Source organism: Myxine glutinosa, chromosome 13 (genome assembly GCF_964187855.1).
Source record: "Myxine glutinosa chromosome 13, kmMyxGlut1.1, whole genome shotgun sequence".
In the NCBI taxonomy this organism is placed as follows: Eukaryota; Metazoa; Chordata; class Myxini; order Myxiniformes; family Myxinidae; genus Myxine; species Myxine glutinosa.
In genome coordinates this window covers 25,848,765-25,871,994 of record NC_136273.1, presented here as the reverse complement: position 1 = coordinate 25,871,994, position 23,230 = coordinate 25,848,765, and the positions used below count along the sequence as shown (strand labels likewise).

The following is a 23,230-nucleotide window of genomic DNA, read 5'->3' as shown; positions in this document are numbered from 1 at the left end:
CCAATGCAAGGCGGTTACAGTACCAGCAAGCAGACAACAGATGCGTTCATAAAAACGAGTCACTTAATGGCAAAGCTCAGAGGAAGATTGAAGGAAAGGTTGCATATCCTGACCTCTTCAACTCACAAGGAAACAACAATAGGGGCACGGAGGCAGCATGACAACATGGTTCGCAACCTAGTCATCCAATTGGATAAGTACTTTGACCCTTTTCTGATTGGTTCTGCGCGTCACATGAAAACTGGAGTGGAAATTAACCAAGGTATTGTCAGTGGATTGTTGTCATCAACCGAAGCAGGAGAGAAACAATTCCAAGACTTTGTTAACCTTAGACTCAAGGCTACTGGAGAAGGCAGAATGAACATTTTTGACAGGATTGTGAATCTCAAGATCAAAACGGGCATGGAGAAGGTCAAGAAAACTCCAAAGGCAGTGAACGTTCTCAAGGAGGATCGACAAGCATTTGGTGTGTTGGTAGGAAAGGCAACTACCCCTGAAGAGGCACATTCACACCCCCTGACAACTATTCCACTTGCCCTTGCCACACCAGAACGAGACATTCGACAAGGTTCTAAAGCAGCGCTGAGGAACTACCTTATTGAGGAATCTTCATCAACTACAGAGGAACCGCCAAATAGAAGCAACTGGCTGATTGACGGAATGGCAGCTGTAAAGTCAATCCCGGCTCAACAGACTTGGGGAGAATACACTGATGCCCTATTGAAATTCTGCATGCCACCAAGCCAGTCAAACCCAAAACAGCTTGGGATCATATTTGATTCCTACTGTACGTCCACTACAAAGGAGTTAACCCAACGACGCCGAGGGATCTCTGGTAGAAGAACCCACATCACAAGCCCCGAGCAGAGTATGCCCAGAGGCAAAGATTGGGACGCATTTCTGCATAATGCTGAAAACAAGACTGAGCTGATTAAATTTATGGTCACTTACTTCAAAAGTGATTCAGTCAGATCGAAACTCAGAATTCCACTCACCGTGACAGAGGAACAGAATACATGGTTGATCACGCAAACTAAGTTTGAACAACTTGAATCCTGCAACCATCATGAGGCTGACACCAGGCTTGTTCTTCATGCAAGCAAGTGTGAAGGTCCGGTTGTGATTAAGGCTTCAGATACAGATGTACTGATCCTCTTGAGCTATGCCTATTCTGTCTGCAAACCACCACAAGACTGGCTCATGAAGATTGACCATCGGTACGTCAGTGTCAAGAAACTAACGACTCATTTTGGAGATGAAGTGTGTCAAACTCTCCCAGCATATCATAGCATTACTGGATGTGACACGACATCATTCCCATTTCGCATCGGCAAAATCAAGCCATTGAAGAAGATGTTGAAACAAGAGAAATCCCATCTACTCTCTCAGCTGGGCAGATCAAATCAATCTTTTCAAGATGCTACCAGTGCTAAATGCTTCTTCAGAACCTGCATGTATTCTGGAAGTGAACAAGAAAGCTTTGTTGAAACAAGGATCCGAACGTACAACACTCAAAAGGTGAAATCTAGTTCCAGCATCCTTCCAGACGAGAGTAGCACCAATGAACACCTCAAGAGGAGTGACCTTCAGGCATGGGTGTGGTACCAGTGTCTCAAGCAAAACATTGAGTATCCTTCTATCACTGACAGAGGATGGGAAAATACAGATGATGGTATCAGGCCAATATGGTTTACCTGCCCGCAACTCCCTCCAAGCCTCTCCAAGAAAAAGAGCAAGAAAAGACAAATTCAAAGTAAGTATACTAAAAATATATCATTACTTTGATCATTGCTTTTCGTTCCTGTCATAAAGTTCCTCCAATGTATTCCCACTGGCAGTGCATTCATCCAGATTAAATATGTGTAACCTTCCACTTACAGGTCTCGCGGAGTATGATGCAGATTTAGAAGATGCAGTAGAAGAGAGAAGCCAGCCTTCAAGGAAGAAGAGACACAGGAATACAAGCAGAAAACATGTACAAGACAGTGAAGTTCACTGTAGAGAAAGAGAAAAGCAAGGTAGATAAGTCCAAAATGCAATCGTAATTTTGTTATTTTTATATGATTTACTGTTTTGAATCCCGACTATATCCATTCACATTTTTTATAGGTATCGGTGGGGCAGAAGAAAGAGCAGAAGAATCTGAAGTTGATGAAGAGTACCAAGGAGATGGGGAAAATTCGGAGAGCACCATGGAACAACTTTCTTCGGATACCTGTGGACTTTATTCAGACTTTCAGAGTGAAGAGAGTGATCTTGATCTTGATCTTAGTAACTGAGGATTATGTGCCTTTTGAACAACATATTTTTCCCAAAGCATAACCAAAGCCGGGGATCATATTGAATGGGAATTCAGATACATTTTATAAACCTGTGTAGTTTGGTAGACGAAGCAAAACTGACTAGGAGCCGTTCAGCGGCAGCCATCTTGGATTTATTGTTCATCCATGATTTAGGGGATGATCTATTGAGCTAGTGTCATGATAAACCAACTAAATGGATAACCAGACTTTGGAAACCAAGAAATTGAATCAAAATGTATTGTAATATATATTATGGAGCACAAGACATGACTGAATCTGCCACATCGGTGGCCAGTATTGGCAGCCATCTTAGATTTCTTTATGAACCAATGATTTCACTGAAATAAAAAGTACAAATATGGATTCCTTGACCCCAAAAACATATGACTGGACACCAAAATTATAATCATATCACACTCGGAACTGAAGTTATAGCAGTTTCCGTAATACGGAAGTTGCCCGGCGGCCATTTTGTTAATAAAGTACCGATTGTTAATTTTTATGGCTGAGTTATGACTGAGTTATCTTTCTTTATCATAATAGGCCACAATCAGTTGAAAAAAAATCATCTATGGGTAAAAGCAACTCTCAGAAATACTATTTTAGCTATTCTGGTGGCCATTTTGGATTTTTGGCCGCCATCTTGGATTTGAGGCAAATTTCAGGGTGGCCCACAAGCTTATTCGACAGAGTATGATCAAAAGTATATAAATCCACTGAGAAAACCTTGACTGGAAAACGGCGCCATTTCTGCCTGGCATGGACCTGTCTACAACCAGGCGGAGGTATGCTCTCTACTGAGTGCCGTTCTAGTTTTAAACTGTTTTCATTATTTTGAGCATACGGAAGAAGTCTTATGAATACAAACGGATGAGGACAGGCTTTGTATTTTCAGATGCTTTCTAGTTTGTCTTGTGAGGGAGTCTGCCAAGAAAAGCAACTTCATAAGTCTCATCGTCTCAAGTTAACTTCAGCCAAAATACTGAGTTTGAGATCAGGGTATGCTAACGACGGTTGGTAGAAAGGAGAAGTTGACGTTTCAAACATTAGCCCTTCGTTGTAGCAAAAGAGGGTTTATGCCCAAAACGTTCCACGGCAGTTAGCATACCTCAATCCAATGTTCTACCTGTCCACCGACGCAGATCGACACAAGCCTTCACCAGAAAGACGAGTTCTTCCTTCTCTTATAACAACATCTTTATCAATGTGTGCTTCTACTATAAATGGATGAGTTGTGTGTGAGTGTGAGGCCTACTTTTTGTGTCTATTAATTACTTACGTCTATTAATTAATTATGCACAATTTAAATGTACCTTTTAACTCTTTAGACTGTTGAGACCCCTTCGACCTTCCAGGACCCTTTAAAACCCCGATGATCCTTAAGACCCCAAAGACTCCTGAAGATGCAGAGGACTCAAAAGTCACAGAGGACCCCAAAAGACCTAAAAATCCCCGAGGACCCAAACGACCCAGATGATCCAAAAGTCCTTGAGGACCCAAAAGACCCAGAAGAGCCAAAATACCCAAAAGTCCCCGAGGACCCAAAAGACGCAGATAACCCAAAATGACCCAGATGACGCAAAATACGCAAAAGTCCCCGAGGACCCAAAAGTCCCCAAGGACCCAAAAGTCCCAAAAGTACCCAGAAGACCCAAATGTCCCAAAAGTCTCCAACAACCCAAAAACACCCAGAGGACCCAAAAGACCCAAAACTCCCCGAGAACCCAAAAGACTCAGTGGATCCAAAAGTACCTCCAAGTCAGGCAGGCAGGTATGCTACAAGGCGGTGAAGACCAATAATAAATTAGTCCAATGGACAAACAAGCCCCCTAGTAAAAGATAAAGCACAAATAACATAAACTTTACTTTCACATGTAGAGCATTAAACTGGGCATTCGTTTGTGGACGTTAAAGATTTCACGGTGTCCTTCGTGAAGAGTAGGCGAACTTTCGACGGCATCCTGAACAAATTACAAACTCCTACGCTAACCTCCAGGAGCCTCTGCATCAGCAACAGCGAAAACCATGCTAGTATCAAGCAATGACGCAAAACCACTGCCATATGCTGACAGCAAAGGAAGAAGATCAGTATTCATCTAAAGTTCATGAGATATTGTTGTACTACAGCACTATAAAAACGACGCAAGATATACGTAGGTCAGAAATAAAAGAGGGTGAACACAAAATAACTACCAGTGGCCGTAAGACTTCCATCGTGCCTGAAGATGCCATCATGTTTAGCAACCCCAATTACAAAACTACTTAAGCCTTCACTTACCAAAGGATATAAGTGACAGGATCTGGCAATTTGCTTGTGTTTTACACTCTTCCAATCAAATTCCTAACATTCCATAATTTATCAAGCAATGCACAAGTGACAACATCGTTCATTGCTATCGGTGTTGAGCTTTTGGCCTGTAAAGATGCAACTAAACTTTGGTAGAACATGAAATTTGTTTAAATGTTAGACTCTAGGGATCCACTAGGACGGTAGTGAGGCAATCCAATGTCCACTTCTGTTGCTGCAAGGTGGTTCAGTTCACGGAATGTCAAAATATTCCGTGCGACGATTGGTATCTGCTAGATATGGAAATGAAGAATCACTGGTCAACTTCAAAGATAATGCTCGACATCATAGTGTCAGAATTGTCAACTAGAAAGCATCTGAAAAAAGTGAAGCATGTCCTCGTCCGCTTTGTATTCGGACTTCTTTTTCTTCTGTACACTAATCTCGGTGGAGAACATACTACCTCCAGGCTGAACGGTTTACGTTTTGCATCCCACTGAGAGGCCGGATCTGGATTCAGACATGAACCAAAATTGAATTGATGTGTTCTTGTCACCTAACCAACTCATCCACCAAGTTTTGTCACAGGTCATCCACGACTTTTTGAAATAACATGCTATATATCGTTTTTGGCACTATGACTCAATGGTGAAGAATCACTTTAAAATATAATAAATTCTCGTATCCGGATCCGTATTCAGATCATCACCAAAATAGAATCGACTGGTCCTTGTCATACATTCTTGTTTTGCCCTATAACTCAACGGTGAAGAATCACTTCAAAAATTCTCGTATCCAGATCCAAATCCAGATCTTAACCAAAATCTAATCATTTTGTACTTTTCACATACCCTACCTCTCCCCCAAATTTCGGCTGAATCCGTCCACAACGTTTTGAGATATCCTGTTGAAAAACAGACAGACAGATAGAGGTGAAAACAATCTCCATCCACCTTTGGTGGTGGAGGTAAAATTACAAAGACTGACGATTTCAGGCAACCTTGACCTTTTGACCTCAAAAGCAATAGGCTCCAGTGACCCAATATGCAAACTCTCTTCAAATTTCAAGTAAATCAGATGAAATTGACCTTGACCTTTGATATTTTGACCTTGTTGACAGAACATATGTTATGCTTGATGAATTGGGTCAATGACTGATATTTTATGCAACCTTGACCTCTGACCTTTTGATTAAAAACTAGAGCAGTGCGACTGTCATCAATATGCCTCCGCATAGTCCCACAATGGGTAGATGCCCTCGTTCACTGAGCTAAAAATAAACAAGTTTGATTTAAATCACTTTGGTGAAATCCAATATGGCTGCTAAACCATGTGACCTATGATGTCATCAATTTAATATTTCAATACAAATGGGTCAGAGATCATGTGCATGCAATTTCAGATTTTTAGGATAAGGAATTCGATTAAAACATTTTAAAGAAGGGATTTTTAAAATATCGGCTTTCAAGCTAATATGGCTGCCTCACCACGTGACATATGGTCTTTAAAAAATGTACACTCTGCATACGTATAGGTAGTGGATCACGATTGTGAAGTTTCGTGTTGATCGGATAAGGTTCATTTTTCTATCAAAGATGGCTGCCAAACCACATGACCTACGATTTTCAAACTATATGCAACAATGTTGTTGGATGACATTTGTAAAATTTCACATCAATGGGGTAAGCGGTTTCAGATATAATTATTTAATATTTTCCTTCAATCCAATATGGCTGCCACACCATGTGACCAATTATGTTTTCTTGATAATATTTTAATCGCCATGCCTAGTCAATGACACACAAAGCTTCGAGTCAAATGATTTGGTGGTTTGGGAGAGGATGTTTTTAGAAGGTTTCGGTGAAATCCAATATGTCTGCTAAACCATGTGACCGATGATGTCATCAATTCAATATTTCAATACAAATGGGTCATAGATCATGTGCATGCAATTTCAGATTTTTAGGATAAGGAATTCGATTAAAACATTTTTGGCTGGTAAACCACTTCACCTATGTCATCACCATTATCATGCTTTTGTTCCCCATTGGGAGTACTTGACAATGTGCCAAGTCTCAAATTTTTCTATTCAGCAATTTCCGAGAAATAATTTTTATTGTTATTTGTGTTTATTCCAAGATAGCTGCCATACCACGTGACCTATGACACTATGACGTCACAATTATGATAAAAGCATTCTGCATGGGTGTCACTCCTACCCTGAAAGTTTCGTCTCAATCGGGCATGTGGTTGCTGAGAAAAATGAGGTATAGCCCGTACGGACGGAAAACCCGAAAGTATAATGCCTCCGGCCACCTTCGTGGGCAGAGGCAGAAAAATGATTCAATTATCCTTCTAATTCAAGTCACTAAAATAAGTTTCTATGAAATACACAGCTTTGGGTGTTGTGATTTGTCTTAAGAGATGGTTCAGGTTTGAAAAGTTGAGGACCCTTTAATTGAGCGGCGTAATAACGTCCACATAGCAACAGAGTACAACTTGTGTTTTTACAACTGAAAGTCATTTTTCAGATTCAAATTTGTTGCAATCTCAAAGGGATTGTAAAGCTGCATGGGTCAGGGTTTCCTGTGGCGAAAATGCCATCACTTCGAGCCAAATGACATTACCTCTGCACAAAAAACAAAATGCAAGCAAGCTGTAATAAGAGTTGACAACTGTAGTCGAGTCCTGACATATTTGTTCGAACTGCATCCAGAGGGAAAGATATTTGATCGAGGAATCGAATAATGCCAAAATAACCCCATCGAGAGCTCGCCATGGCTTTGGTTCTCGTCCTGGAAACATGTGCTATTCATAATGTGAGAGAAATGCAAAATGGTTTCACTTGTCATTTCACTTGTGGCTTTCCTAAGATTGTCAGCCAGGCGAGCGTTAAGGGGAACCAGCTTCGTTTTGGGGAATGTTGACCAAACTCATCAGGCAAATGTCAGATTGTAACCTAACCATGCCAAAGCGAAACTGCATTTTCAACATCAACCTGTTGGAGCAAAGCAGGATGTTTGCATGTGAGACAGAGCACAGCGGAGACAACTTGGAATGATAAAGATAAACAGACACAAATGAAACTAGAATGGCATGAGGTAGAGTGCATACCTCCGCTGAGATGAACTTTAAAAAAAAAAAAAAATTTGCATACAAGATCGAGGCTCGTGTAAGAGCTAACATTAATCACACAAAAAAAAACGGACACATAAAACATATAATAAGGGAGCGGTAGACAAGATAGGGAGAGAGGGAGAAGCACACAAGTACAACATTTGAGAGCAGGGACATCGGGAGATCTGTGGGAGGGAGAGGGCTTGGGGGGAGGAGGCTTGGGAAGAAGGGAGGGGGTGGGAGAGGTATAAAACACAGGACACTGCAAGGACTTCCAGGAAAGAAGTCGGTATTTCAAAAAAGTGGATCTGGGGTGAATTAATGAGGGTAGAAAAGATCAAGGTTTTGAAAGGGGAAAGATAAGAGATGGTGGTGAACAGCTGTTTTAAAGATCTGGAGGGAGGAGTGGGATTGAATAGAGTGAGGGAGTTTGTTCCAGAGGTGTGAGAAAAGGGGAATGAAAGAGTGAAGGTGGGCAGATAGTCTTGATTTTGGCAGTTTCACCAGAAGAGGGTTTCTGGCAGATCTTGTGCGACCTGCAGGAATATTAGGGGGACAGAGCACAGAGAGAGCTGGGGGAGCAAGGCCAGAGAGGAGTCGGTAGAAGACAGAAAGACCACCAACCCACCTGCGGTGAGTGAGTGAAAGGCCCTCGGAGTTAGCTTCATCGCGGGAGATTCCAATGATTCTGAAAGCTTTGGTTTCAACCGCGTGAAGCCGAGCTAGGTGTGAGGCAGGAGCACCAGCCCAGAGGGGAAAGCAGTATTCCATTGAGCTGTGGATGAAAGCCTTGTATGTGGTGAGAAGCTCAGGTGTGCCAATGAAGGACTTCACACGAAGGAGGATGCCCAGTCGGCGACTGGCTTTGGAGGCCAGATTGGAAATGTGTTTTTCCCAGGAAAGATCATGGCAGATAGTGAGACCCAAGTGCTTGAGTGACAGAACTTCTTGGAGAGGATTGTTGAGAAAGTAGATGGGAGGGTTGTCCAGACGGTCTACTAATTTATTAGTCCAGACGTTTATTCGTCCAGATTTAATAGTCCAGAGTCTACTTGTCCAGACGGTACAACTAATTTATTCCTAGATTATGCTCAAGAAATTTCATCTTGATCGGATGATAAACCAACCAACCAACATACTTCCCGGAATCTTTTCCGGCAAGTAATAATAACAAACGCAACTGACGTTGCCTAGTCAATTATCTTCGATTTTGCAAGTAACAAACAGACAGACAGGGGTGAAAACATAACCTCCATCCACCTTTGGTGGAGGAGGTAATCAATCCGTCCTTGTCACACATTCAACCTATCCACCAAGTTTCATTTGAATTCGTCCATAACCGAGATATCGTGCTTATATCGTTTTTTGGCCCTATAGCTCAATGGTGAAGAATCACTTGAAAATTCTTAGTTCCAGATCTTTACCGAAATCAAATCAATTCGTCCTTGTCACACGTTCAACCTGTCCACCAAGTTTCATCTGAATCCATCCATAACCTTTTGAGATATCATGCTATACTGTATATATCATTTTGGCTAAATGGTGAAGAATCACTTTAAAATTCTCAGATGCAGATCTTTACAAAAATCAAATCAATTCTTCCTTGTCACACATCCAAGTGACAGGCCGTTGCTTAAACATCTGCAATATGCCAGCATCACTACAACTCCCAAGTCTGTTACAAGTGCAGTCGCTGTGTTGTTATGATGCCTAGTGGAAGTCGGCTGCAAGCTGTTAAAACTGCATCTGGTCGTACATTCCATGGCCACTATGTCGTCCGAACGCAGACATAGTCCTTGATCCAAACTGGCAGGCAACTTCAATGCATATTCCAAGATGCAAACAGCTGTGGCCAATAAGTGGGATTGTTGGCTACAACCGCCATCGAGGTATCTTTAACATTTTGAGGTGGTTGCCATCGAGCCCATAGCTGGTGCTCCTACACATCCCACAGCCCACACTATACCATCACAATGAACCAGTCACTCTGGAAAAACTAGTTTTCGCATTTCAAGGCACCAGGATTCCAATTTGCTGCGTCACATCACGTGACCCCATGTAGTTCACAAAATTATGGAATGTTTATGTACAGCTGCTCTTCCGTGGGATCCTATCAAATGCAAGACTCTAGGAACTGTATCGGTGCTTACCTGAAATCCCAATAATTCCCCAACTCCTCCCTCCCATCATAAAGGTTTTAAGGGACAAATAAGTCATGTCTGTTTCATGGAACAATCTGTTGCATGGTTCGATTCCCTCACAAGGCAATTTTCGAAGGTCTACCAGCTCAATGGTCACAGTCTTTAGTTTTTCACTTCATGATGAGGGACCCATGGTTCATTTTGGAATGGCTACCATTGTCCTGATGGAGGTGACCATTCTCTGAGAGCCAACGATCATTCCTTGTTTGAACTCCATTACCTCATATCTGTGGGACATGATATTCTGAAATGCAGTAATAAGACTGTTCTCTGACTATTCAATACCATACCCATTGAGAAAATTGACGGTTTTGTAAATCGTCTGCGTGTCGGTAATTCTCACAAATGGAAAGGGGTGACCCAAGACATTAGATAGGATAGTGTATATTTAGACAGGTGGGTTCACAAGACATAAATATTGCTTGGAACAATCAAAACCACAGATAAAAGTAGTCGGTGTCAGGAAATCACCCAACTTACCCAAATTCCTTGTTTTGCAGGAACTTAAGGTGAGAAAGGTAGGAACGAGCATGAGAACACAGCCAGGACATCTGAGCCAGCTCATCCTGCAATCGAGCCACATCCTTGTTGAGAACCCGCAGAAGTTCACGCTCCGAGCTCAGGTGCAGTCTCTCCTGGTGAAGACACCTCGCCAATTCCTGGACGTCCATGTCTCGTTGCTTCCTACAGGCTCCCTCCGAAGCCAGTGTGCACGTCGCCATGATTTCAGAGTACATCAGGGATTCATGGCCACGGTCAGTCGGTATGCTCGAAGGATTTCGAGTTTCACCTTGTGTCGATTGGAGTTATCGAAGCTTGTTCATTTCCACGAAGCAGCACACCTTTCAGAATACCTACAACATGCACAGAAACAAAGTTCATTACGCTTGGTTCATCGTCGCTCTGTCCAAGCGAGAAATTAAACTTTGCGAGGAATCGTACACCAATTCCTGCTTTCATTTCCTGATCCCTTCAATACTGCATCGTATATCACATTTTAAAAAACTTTTTCCCTTTATCCATTGTGGAACTGGCACTTCAGACATGTGAGCACTCCGACCTTGTCCTTGGTAAGACCCAAATCGTGCAGAGCACCGTGTACCACCTTTTATAACAACAATGTCAAAAAATGCCAACTGTTTAGTCCTCCATGAAATGGCAATATTTTCACATGTCTAAAAGGGGTAAGAAGTCCTTGTTAGGGTTTTATAACATCGAGGGCCCTCACCCTGTGTGGGCCTTCTCACAAGCAGTTGGCTCCCCAGTTTCACTTCAACACTGATAAACAAGGCTCTTGGCATTGTCTCAATTGCAATTCTTCGATTACACATTCATCACCATTGGTATTCGAGACTCAGTTTGGTAGATGGCCACACGGGAGCCTCGCAAGTGCGGGCGATGACACTACAAATGAGGAAACAAAAGACTATTGATTTAGGAATCTTGCAATGTAGTGATGATGCAATCACCCTCTAAAGCAAAGTGGAAGATAACTCGAAAGAAAATTTCACCAGAAATTTCATCTGCATCCTTACCAAATCCAAATCGAGGAAAGTCAAAAATCATTGTCTCATGTTTTGCAATCTGGAAAGGTAAAGACTATGCCAGCAGATGCCCAATTGGTGTTGAAATCCTTTCAATTTATTGCAGTGTCGGTGCTTTGTGGCGGGACGCAGCAGTTGCGGTGACATCCTAACCTTGCGGTGTTCCAAATCCATTTCCTTATAGTAACACTCACACCAAACCAGTTGGCACTAAACAAAGGTGCCTGCACCAACTAATGGTGCCTTAATTCTGGTGTTACTACAAGTACAGTATTTCCCCCCCCACTTCCCTCCAAAAATATCCTGCCCTCCAGTATGTATGGAATAACTCTCTAGAAACCCTTCCCTTTAGAGGATGTGAAACAGACGTTACTTTGTCCAAGCCGCAATGAAAGCTGCCCCATTCAAAACGACGTCAAAGGGAAAAACCAGCCGACATCAGCCCAGGCCTGCCAAAAACACGCCAGCTCGACTACATCTGGCAGTGCAGCGCCATAATACAGTACAAATTCTGGTTGCCTGTCCCAAATTATATTTAACACAAACCACCAATAAACACTTAACACTAATGAGGTGAGCTGAGATTCCAAGTTACTCCCAGTCTGGAAGCGTGCTGGATTTCCCAAAAAATTTTTTTACTTTTCTTTCACTTGTTTTCTTCTCCCACCACCCAAAGGAATCCAAATTTTTCCCCTTTGCGGAGAGATGTTTTTTCAATAGCACTGTCCGTTCCTGTATAAATTATTTTCTTTCTGTCGAACCAAAATGTTTTCCTCATCTATCTTTCCTGCATGCCACCGTGGCAGACAAGGGCAGGCAGGGTGGCACAAAGCCCGCCTTCAAGGACACTATGGAGCGAGTCACGAGGAGGTGCAGCCACCAACGTCGCGCCAAGCATGGGGGAGGTCGCAGAGGTTTCAAGTTCACCTCGAGTTGCCCATTAATTGGGTAAGTCTCAAACCGCATTGTCGGTGTAGGGTCCGCACATTTGTAGGGTGGCACATTGGTTTAGTGCATTGCTATCAAATTGGGTTGTTATGCAAAATCATGAGGGGTTTAATATATCCCATGGTCCAGCTCAAAGAGAAGCTTATTGGGCCGCGCGCAACCAAGGCAGGTTGGTTTGGGCTCCACCAGTCGGGAAAATTTGATTTTTATGGAAACATAGAATGAAGATATTATAAACAAAAGCAAACTCAATTCATATTGATTGAGGATAAAACACAGATGCGAGATTTCCAGAATCTTTAAAAAAAACAAGCCCAAAAGTCTAACAGCGGCGTAGCCGGGCTTGTAAAATATTATAAACCACAAACACACATGATTAGCTTTTTAAACAGTCGCTAATGCTTAGTGTTAGAAAGGGATTAGTGTTACGATTAGATTTACTATAATAATAACGTTACGTTATTATTACGAAAATTATATATATCTATCTATAATTCCAGTAATCTCTGTTTGTACGTTTGTCTGTGACCGCTGTTTCTCGACAACCACGGGTCCGATATACTTTTAACTTGCCAGGTATATTGCTGGGGACCCGAGGATGTGCCTTTTCAAGGTTTCATATTAATCGGACAATTACTTACCGAGCTATGTCCAAAAAACGATTCAACCAATCAGAGAGCAGCGAACTATCGCGTGTGCCGAACGTGGCGGACACACTGCCTCGGATGGCACATTTGAGAGCGTATTCATTTATTTCACGTTTGCAAACTATGTTGGCGTTAAACTATGTTTTAAAACTAATAAAAACGAATTTGCGCTTCATTCGCTTTCCTGCGCGTTTGTGCACGCGATGGCGATTTCTTTACCAAACTCCGGAAGCCGTTCGCTTTGGACCAAACCATTTCATGTAAATAGAGGGGGGGGGGATATAATTTTAGATATAGATATAGTACGGGCAATGCCCTAGTATTAAAAATTCGAGGTGAATTCCTTACTTCCGCTTTTACACCGCTTCAATCCATCAACTTTCCATTCACGATATTGGGATTAAAGTGTTATGTTTATATTTACCATATTATTATTATTACTACGAAAACGATACTACTGAAACGATACCACTGTATTAAGAAACCTGGGTTTAATTTGTCTGAAGCGGACGGTGAGTCATAACGCCTAAGGCCTAAACGTACCGTATTATTGGAAGAGACGTAACGCCGATGCTTTCGATATTTGATGATCATTTTAACAATCGGTTTGTTTGTGTTTCACAGTGAATGAAAAACGTCAAGGTAGAGCATGGCGATTGTGATATGTGACAGGTTCGACAATATGTTCGGCATGAACGGCATAAAAATCAAAATGGTGGTGCATGGAGAGTTGGCCACAGCACCGCCGTAATGACATCAGATGTAATCACATCACCCTGTCATGTAACCAGATTCTCAGCTCTGATTGGTATATATTTGAGGGGACATACATACATACATACATACATACATACATACATACATACATACATACATACATATGGACAAACACCGTTCTAGACGGCTCTGCCAGATGGGCTACGCCATAAAAAACATTCCACAAAGATTTCCAAAAAAATAAAAAATCCCCAAAATGCACAGACTGCACAATACAAAACTTTACCCAACAAAATTTATTGGAGGAAATATAGAAAGAGTTGATTATAATCAGAATTTGTTTTCTAATGAAAGAATATCGAATCTCACGGAAGAGCGAGTTGACGGAGGATAAAAAGGTGACGGCGATAGTGTGGTAGTGGGGCCACAGTTGGATCCAAAAAGCAAAGGAATGAAATGGACAAGAAAAGAGGGGACAGAGAGGAAAGAGAGAAAGATAGAGGGAAAGAAACACTAACCTGCAGGGAAGAGAGGAGGATAGACAGTTAATTACATCAGTTCTCAATTACAAGAAAACATGTGTACACAAACAACATGCACTTCCCCGAAGGAATTAAAAAAATGAAACTGACAAAAGCAAATGAGTTGTGGAAGACTTGCTCGTTGCGCATCCTGGAGGGATCCTGAATCCTAAAATACAACCATGCACTGGAGTATCGCTTCAATATGAGCAGCGGAATTAGGGATAAAATACGGTCAGAAAACAAGACTGAAAGTCTCGTTGATTTATGCGATGAGTTTACATAACTTGCAATTGTACAACAAACAGCGCAGTCGTGCCAACAAAACCACAAGAGCATGTTTTTTCTGAAGCGAAGAGTAATTTACAAGGCCGAAGTGAGGAACCCTAACCCTCCGTGCCGCACCGCTATCACGTTCAGCAACAGAGTCTGCCACATGAAAACAAGTGTATCGAGATAGATAGCGTTTCTGTGACCAGATCACACCAATAAAAGTATATCAATAAGTTATGCGCAGTCTACATATTACGTTGTACAACAGAACTATTGATCCAGAAGAATATACAGTTTGAAAACAAGAAAAAAAAAATCTACCGTTTAAGTAACTTACAAAGAGAATAGGGTTCGTATATGGCAACTGAAACTTATCCCATGGAGGAGTACACATACTTAGGAATGGAATGTCTAATCTCAGGGGCTCAACTTAACACTGAAGGCAAAGTGCGACATGCATCGACTCATCGTCAACCGACACTATTCAACAGTGACTAAGCAAACAGGATGCTTGAACTGAGGAACACAGAAACAACTAGAATAGCACTCGGTAGAGCGCATACCTCCACCAGGTTGAACAGTTTACATTTTGTCTCCACCGATAGGTCGGATCTGGATTTGGACCTGAACCAAAATCGAATCTGCTTGTTCTTGTCACCTACCCAACTCATCCAGCAAGCTTTCACGTAACCCGTCCACAACTTCTTAAAATATCTATACTGTAAGGGAGCTGTTTGTCTGTATACGTTTCATCATTTTTCTCAAAGATGGCTGAATGGATCTTCGTCAAACTTTCAAAAGTTTGTCTGTGAGTGCTGGGGAGTGTTTTAGGCAATGAACATTGAAGATTTTGAAGAAAAAAAAGGTCGATTTTTCTTTTAAAATTTTTGGTAATCACTCTGCAGTGCATGAGCCATTGTAGCTATGTGAATGGTCATATTAAATTATCCACCATTAGTGTGTGTGTATGTGTATGCATATGTGTGTGTAATATTATAATACTAGTAAAAAGCCCGTCAAATATGACTGGTTGGAACAGGTTATTCGATGGTGCAGCCTCATGACCGTGCCAAAATCTGAAGCCTTGGCCTAGTGTCAGGTGTGCTTATATCTTCTTTATTTATTAGACATCCTACGAATGTAAATGAACACTCATTTTACTCTGCATGCATTGCACATCACATGGAGCGAATTTCACCTCCCTGCACCTTGTATTTATTGTTATTTTAAAAAATAACGTTGCTGTACACCACCCTTGAGGCTCAGTTTGCACGCCACCGTCTACAATTACAATACAAGAATTATAATTAGTCTTTTATGGAAAAAGTTTTTCGAGTTTGTTTTTATCCTCAAAAATAGACTGTAGTGAACACACATTCGTGTTAAAAGATTTAACTTTAAAACCTACCCTTATGAAAGGGGGGACAGACATCTGCACAAACACACAAATAGACTGTGTTTTATATGGTTGGTTAAATATAAATTTTCCTTAGTGTGTGTCGGGAAGTGTTTTAGGCACCCATAAAAATAGAAAAAACACCCCAAATTTATTTCTTCAAAATGCCAACAGGATTAGAACATCACCAGGCAATGCCGGGTACACCTACTGGTGATGTATATCGTTTTTGCCCTACCTCTCAATTGTGAAGAATCACTTTAAAAATTATGGTTACAGGATCCAGATCTTCAACAAAATAGAGTCATTTCATCCTTGTCAAACACCCAACGCGTCCACCAAGTTTTGTCAAAATCCGTCCATAACTTTTTGAGATATCTTGCTCACAGGAAGACAAACAGACAAACAGACAGACAAACAGGACTGAAAGGATAACCTCCACCACCACACAATCGGCCTCGTATCACTTCCTCCAAGTCTCACACTTCTCATGACGTGAAAACATACTTGGGAGAGGGGGTGGAGGTGGAAGTCGATTATAAGAATACAAAATGACAAGTATCACAATTTTCATGATTCCCCCTCATGCCCCCCCCCCCCCCACCCCACCCCCTCTCCCCAATCATGAACTGCAACACGAGAGTTTGCAGAGATGGCGATGGACATGCCGACTGTGAACCCCACTTCGCATTATGAAATGTTGTTAATTGTTACATAAAAACGCTTTCAAAATAAAAACATCAAACTCAAAAGCATCGGAAAATGCAAAGCCGGCCGCGTCCGTTTGTATCTTCTTCTGTAAGCTCAAAATAACAAAATCTGTTCAAAAGAAAATTAGAATGAAAATTGAGGATTGCTTTGACCTTTTGATCTAAAAAAAACAATCAACCTCTACCTTTTGATTAGTGAACCAATTCAGTGACCCGATATGCAAATTCTTAAAGTTTCAGGTCAATCGGATGAAAATTAACGATTTTATGTGATGCTGACCTTTGACCTTTTGCTAAAATTATAAATTTGTCTTCCCCACATTATCATAACAAAGCTTTGTTGAAAATTTGATGACAAAACTCAAATGGTAAAAAACGTAGCCAGAGACAGACAGACAGACAGACAGACAGACACACACACACACACACACACACACACACACACACACACACACACACACACACACACACACACACACACACACACACACACACACACACACACACACACACGATTGCAAACCCCCCCCATCTCCTTGGAACGGGCCAATAGCAAAAACATAGGTTAAAATTATATTGGTTTTTACAAAATGTTCTCAATCTGGTTCGAATTTTGGAGAAAACCATGAACGTCCATTCCAATGTATCTTTCCTACAAAACAACACTGTGTCCCAATCAAAAGTGCAATCATGAAAGAAGAACTGATCAATTGTGACTGAACTAGCACAGTAAAAAACCACAGCATGGAACACAAACCCCGTATTGGTACATTTGAACATAAATCATATGTTGGCACATTTGAACATAAATCATATGTTGGCACATTTGAACACAAATCCCATGTTGGCACATTTGAACACAAATCACATGTTGGCACATTTGAACATAAATCCCATGTTGGTATATTTGAACACAAATCCCATGTTGGTATATTTGAACACAAATCCTATGTTGGTATATTTGAACACAAATCCCATGTTGGTATATTTGAACACAAATCCCATGTTGGTATATTTGAACACAAATCACATGTTGGCACATTTGAACACAAATCCCATGTTGGTATATTTGAGCACAAATCCTATGTTGGTATATTTGAACACAAATCCCATGTTGGCACATTTGAACACAAATCCTATGTTGGTATATTTGAACACAAATCCTATGTTGGTATATTTGAACATAAATCCCATGTTGGCACATTTGAACACAAATCCCATGTTGGCACATTTGAACACAAATCCTATGTTGGTATATTTGAGCACAAATCCTATGTTGGTATATTTGAACACAAATCCCATGTTGGCACATTTGAACACAAATCCCATGTTGGCACATTTGAACATAAATCCTATGTTGGCACATTTGAACATAAATCCCATGTTGGCACATTTGAACACAAATAACATGTTGGCGCATTTGAACACAAATCCCATGTTGGTATATTTGAGCACAAATCCCATGTTGGCACATTTGAACACAAATCCCATGTTGGCACATTTGAACACAAATCCCATGCTGGCACATTTGAACACAAATCCTATGTTGGTATATTTGAACACAAATCCTATGTTGGTATATTTGAACACAAATCCCATGTTGGCACATTTGAACACAAATCCTATGTTGGTATATTTGAACACAAATCCTATGTTGGTATATTTGAACATAAATCCCATGTTGGCACATTTGAACACAAATCCTATGTTGGTATATTTGAGCACAAATCCCATGTTGGCACATTTGAACACAAATCCCATGTTGGCACATTTGAACACAAATCCCATGCTGGCACATTTGAACACAAATCCTATGTTGGTATATTTGAACACAAATCCTATGTTGGTTAGGGTGGTGCTCAAAATAATTTAAAAAAAATATTTACTGGGACATGGCTTTATGTTGTTCCTTTTGTTCCAAAATGAAAAGACACCAAATATGAAAGCAATCTGATTTTATTTAGGGGTGCCACATCAGCCTTCAAACTAAAGGTGTCTACAAAACTTTTCTATATATGGATCGAAAGCAAAACCAGAAGTTTGTTTTATGAAAATCCACCCTCCACTCACTTTCTTTGTATTCTAGCAAACACAAGTTACAATAGCTGCACAAATAGCACTATATTGCTATGAAAACTCAAATTCAATGATAACAATCCAAATGTTCAGTTCATAAAATGAAGAGACACCATATCACATAATATAAAAAAACCCAAATATAATGAGAAATGTAACTCCTATTTCTGGGCCTGTTTCACCAATGTTGCCTTCTTGGCATCGAGGTACATCTTCCTGTGAGCAGCAACAACTTGGAGCAGAGCTTGCTTTTGCTCTTCATCCTTTGTAAGGAGCTTATTGTAGTCTTGTATCAATGCGACACCCCTTTCTGCCCTGTCGTTCACCATGACTAAGCCACTGGCGGCTTTCTTTGCTTCCTGAAAGCTGGTTTCTTGCTCCCATGAACCAGGATCCTTATCCATCCAATCAGTTGGGGTCCCTAGGATGCTGAAGAAATGCTTGGTGTGTTTTGTTATGAGGTCAGCGATTGACAGGGCGGTTCCTCGTTTGATAGCTGGTCTCTTTGGAGAGGGGTTTTCACCGTCATTTTTCAATGCTTCAATCATATTGATCTTGCTTTCTTCGTCAATTCTGGTGTCAAAGAATGCAAATGCCACTAGTACTGGGCTCATGTACCACGTGTGGCGGCCAAGTGCCTTCAAGGCTGCCTGAGCCATCTTCTGATTGATTTGTTCAAACTTTTCCAACTTCTTGAAGAGGTTAATGTCATTCAGGGGAGCCTCAATAGCTTGTGGAGCTCGAAACCAAGCCTGTACATACACAAGGCAGACAAAAATGTTGAAGGCTCGGAGTTCTCTCGCCTCTCGAAGTGTCAAGTGGAACTCTGACCGAAACATGAACACCTGTAGTGAATATAGTGCTTTTGCCATCCATCTGGCTCTGTGCATTGCTCCTGGAGCCATGATCCGGATTCCACGAGGTGGGATTCCTCCCATGTAGATGACAGTCAGTTCTAGGAGTTCACGATAATCATCTCGTGACTGCTGATCTTTCAAACACACAAGAACGTTTTTGCTTCCAACACAGTGTCTACAGATCCCATTGAAGCCTTCCTCTCTGAGAATTGATCGTGAAGAAACTTCCTGTCCTCGGGGTTGGTGATTATGGCCTCCGAATCTGCATGCCTAAGATCAAACGTCTTCTCCAAGGAGGCCTTGAAGGATGCTTCCTTTTTCTCTTGGGTCGCACCACCCCGCTTTGCACCTTTTTGGAGGCTCCTCCATTCTTCATATAGCCTCTCCAAACGATGGATGCAGTGCTGCTTCGTCGTTGTAGGTAGGTGAGCTTTTTCCCAGAACTTCACAACCTCTTCAATGGTGAGGGTTGCACTCTCCCGGGCAGTGCGATTCTCCTTCTTCAGGTGATGGAAAAACAGGACAAGAGATTGATGCACAGTCGGGAGCTTGGCACCTTTGATGGCATCTCCAGAAGTGGACCCAATGAGATACACATTATCCTGAGCCCGAGTTTTCAATGAAACACTGGTACTAGCACATGCCATATCTGCAAAATAAGCAAGAATGTGGGTAAAATCCTGTTAATTCTTACTCCACAGGGTCACTCTCTACAAAAGAGCCGCAGTCAATAAGTTAGGCCTACATATTACACACTAAAAAAGCGTACCCCTGACCCCGGGAACCTGTACAAAACATGCATGAAAATTGCCCAGATAGTGATCATAGGAAGTCTCAAAACTGTATGTATAATATATTGTATATATATAATGTATAATGTGTATTTATGTATATTTATTATTTAATGTATATTTACTATATATTTATTTTTAATATTATATTTAATGTATATATATAATTATGTATTTATTTTGTGTATATACAGCCCAAAAAATGGGAATTCCTATTTTTGCATGGGGGAAAATTCATCACTGATGTGGCACCCCTAAATATTATTGGATTCCATTCAAATTTGGTGTGGTTTCCTTTGACACCAAAAGGAACACAAATAGACCATGTCCCAGAGAAAATCTGCATTTTGCTTTTTTGAAGCCCACCCTAATGTTGGTATATTTGAACACAAATCCCATGTTGGCACATTTGAACACAAATCCCATGTTGGCACATTTGAACACAAATCCCATGTTGGCACATTTGAACACAAATCCCATGCTGGCACATTTGAACACAAATCCTCTGTTGGTATATTTGAACACAAATCCCATGTTGGCACATTTGAACACAAATCCTCTGTTGGTATATTTGAACACAAATCCTCTGTTGGTATATTTGAACACAAATCCCATGTTGGTATATTTGAACACAAATCCCATGCTGGTACATTTGAACACAAATCCCATGCTGGTACATTTGAACACAAATCCCATGCTGGTACATTTGAACACAAATCCCATGTTGGTACATTTGAACACAAATCCCATGTTGGCACATTTGAACACAAATCCCATGTTGGTACATTTGAACACAAATCCCATGCTGGCACATTTGAACACAAATCCCATGCTGGTACATTTGAACACAAATCCCATGTTGGCACATTTGAACACAAATCCCATGTTGGTACATTTGAACACAAATCCCATGCTGGCACATTTGAACACAAATCCCATGCTGGCACATTTGAACACAAATCCCATGTTGGCACATTTGAACACAAATCCCATGCTGGCACATTTGAACACAAATCCCATGTTGGCACATTTGAACACAAATCCCATGTTGGTACATTCAAACACAAATCCCATGTTGGTACATTCAAACACAAATCCCATGTTGGTACATTCAAACACAAATCCCATGTTGGTACATTTGAACACAAATCCCATGTTGGCACATTTGAACACAAATCCCATGCTGGCACATTTGAACACAAATCCCATGTTGGCACATTTGAACACAAATCCCATGTTGGTACATTCAAACACAAATCACATGTTGGCACATTTGTTGGACAGACATTCTTCTCAGCAGTTTGACAACCCAAACCATTAAAATATCTAAACACTAGGAAGAGTACCCAGGAAAAGCTAGCATGAGATCCCCTTCCCATCTCTCTTCCCACCACCACTCTCTCTCAATGTCTCTCATACTCCCACCCTCTCTCCCTACTCTCCTCCCTCCCGCAATTCCCCGCTCCCCCCGTATCCCCACTCCCTCCCCTGTCTCCCCTCTATTCCCCACTCATCTTCACACACGTTGGAACGGAATACAGAACCATGCCAACGGTTTTTTTCAACCAATTAAATCAATGATTACCTTTAAAACGTAGATAATTGGGTGTAGGTACAGGGTTGGAGTTAAATACCACAAACAGACGCTTTTTAGGAGCGAAACATGATGCCAGTGAAAGAAGAAGAAGATGTTGGTGTGTACGGACATACATCAGAACACTCCGCTGGGACCCGTATCAATAACAGTCGCTACATGGACGGCGATTATATGCATTTGTGGCACTACTTTATTAATAAACAATTAATATTAATAAAGTGATGCACAATCAAACAACACTGTATTTTTTTTATTTTATACATCATTAAGGCTTATGGAAGAGCAAGAACACAGAACAGACAATGACGTTCACGGGAGAAACAAAAGTTGACACAAAAAGTAGAATCCGAATCTAAAAAGATCACTACTGGCATCCCTGGCCGGTAATAAAATCAAATCAAAATATGTTGTAAAATACAAATCAAACAATCAAATATATCAGCTTTTAATAAGCCTAGACAATACAATCATAACAGGTGCACAAAACTCAACAAAACACATAGGAATATACACACAAATGTATGGATTACGTCCGATTAATTATTTGCAATAATGGGAAAGAATCTCTCTGCAATAATGGGAATGGGAAAGAGGAACGGGTCGAAATGGGATTCTAAACATGAACGGGTCAAAACGTTAGGCGAGATTTATTTGGTGTGCTTCAGGTGTAGATGAAAAATGCACAAACCTACAGTGTATAAGCACAGTCTCAATTGCTTCCCCCCCCCCCAAAAAAAAAAATGAGGGCAGTGCAAAGGCACAAAACGCTGGCTTCATTGCTTGATGCCTCTAAATAACTACAACTCTGTTATGTAATGATGCCAAAACATTGCTATTGCTTATGTGTTCATATAGCTTGGATTGATTCCAATTCCACTGGGCCACAAAAGAATTATCCTATAGACCGGAAAGCTTTAAGCCTGAGACCTACACAAACTGTGTGTGTGCCTCACAACACCTGTGATGCCGATAGGCTGCAACCTTTCGTCATTTGATGCTTTTAGTAGTCGCTGTTGGTCATTTCACCCCGAGGAGAAAAGTTAAAGGAAACTCATGGTGATTGTGAATTTAACAATTCGCTTTGGAGCTGTTTTACCTCACATCCTGTGGAACGTATTAATTAATTATATATTGGGTTTTTTAAAATAGTTTTTTTCCTAATTATTTCACTCTGGATTTCGACAAAAATATTTAGGCCACGAGTTCCAATTGTAAAACATTGAATCAGATTTAGAATATCAGCTT

The 23,230-nt window shown here is 41.0% G+C and overlaps 2 protein-coding genes across 4 annotated transcripts in view; one reads left to right on the top strand and one right to left on the bottom strand.

Annotated features, from left to right (window-relative positions):
- Positions 1–23,230, bottom strand: part of LOC137438736 (GTPase-activating protein and VPS9 domain-containing protein 1) — a 154,243-nt gene that overhangs the window by 90,265 nt on the left and 40,748 nt on the right. For 2 of the 3 annotated variants that reach the window (XM_068134045.2, XM_068134043.2), the window contains exon 2: positions 10,389–10,762. In XM_068134045.2, the coding sequence (XP_067990146.2) occupies positions 10,389–10,645 (257 nt within the window). In that variant the 5' untranslated portion in view covers positions 10,646–10,762. Of the gene's footprint in view, positions 1–10,388; positions 10,763–23,230 lie in introns of those variants that run through there. The other variant, XM_078767194.1, reaches the window with a different exon arrangement.
- On the top strand, positions 229–2,803 carry LOC137438623 (uncharacterized). The gene is made up of 3 exons (XM_068133835.2): positions 229–1,753; positions 1,881–2,018; positions 2,110–2,803. The coding sequence occupies exons 1-3, from the start codon at positions 235–237 to the stop codon at positions 2,277–2,279; spliced, it is 1,827 nt and encodes a 608-aa protein (XP_067989936.2). The 5' UTR covers positions 229–234; the 3' UTR covers positions 2,280–2,803.

Coding starts and splice junctions, on each gene's coding strand:
- LOC137438623 (XM_068133835.2), top strand. CDS start 235: ATGAAAACTGGAGTGGAAATTAACCAAGGTATTGTCAGTGGATTGTTG. Junction 1,754..1,880: donor CAAGAAAAGACAAATTCAAA/GTAAGTATACTA, acceptor TTCCACTTACAG/GTCTCGCGGAGTATGATGCA. Junction 2,019..2,109: donor TAGAGAAAGAGAAAAGCAAG/GTAGATAAGTCC, acceptor CATTTTTTATAG/GTATCGGTGGGGCAGAAGAA.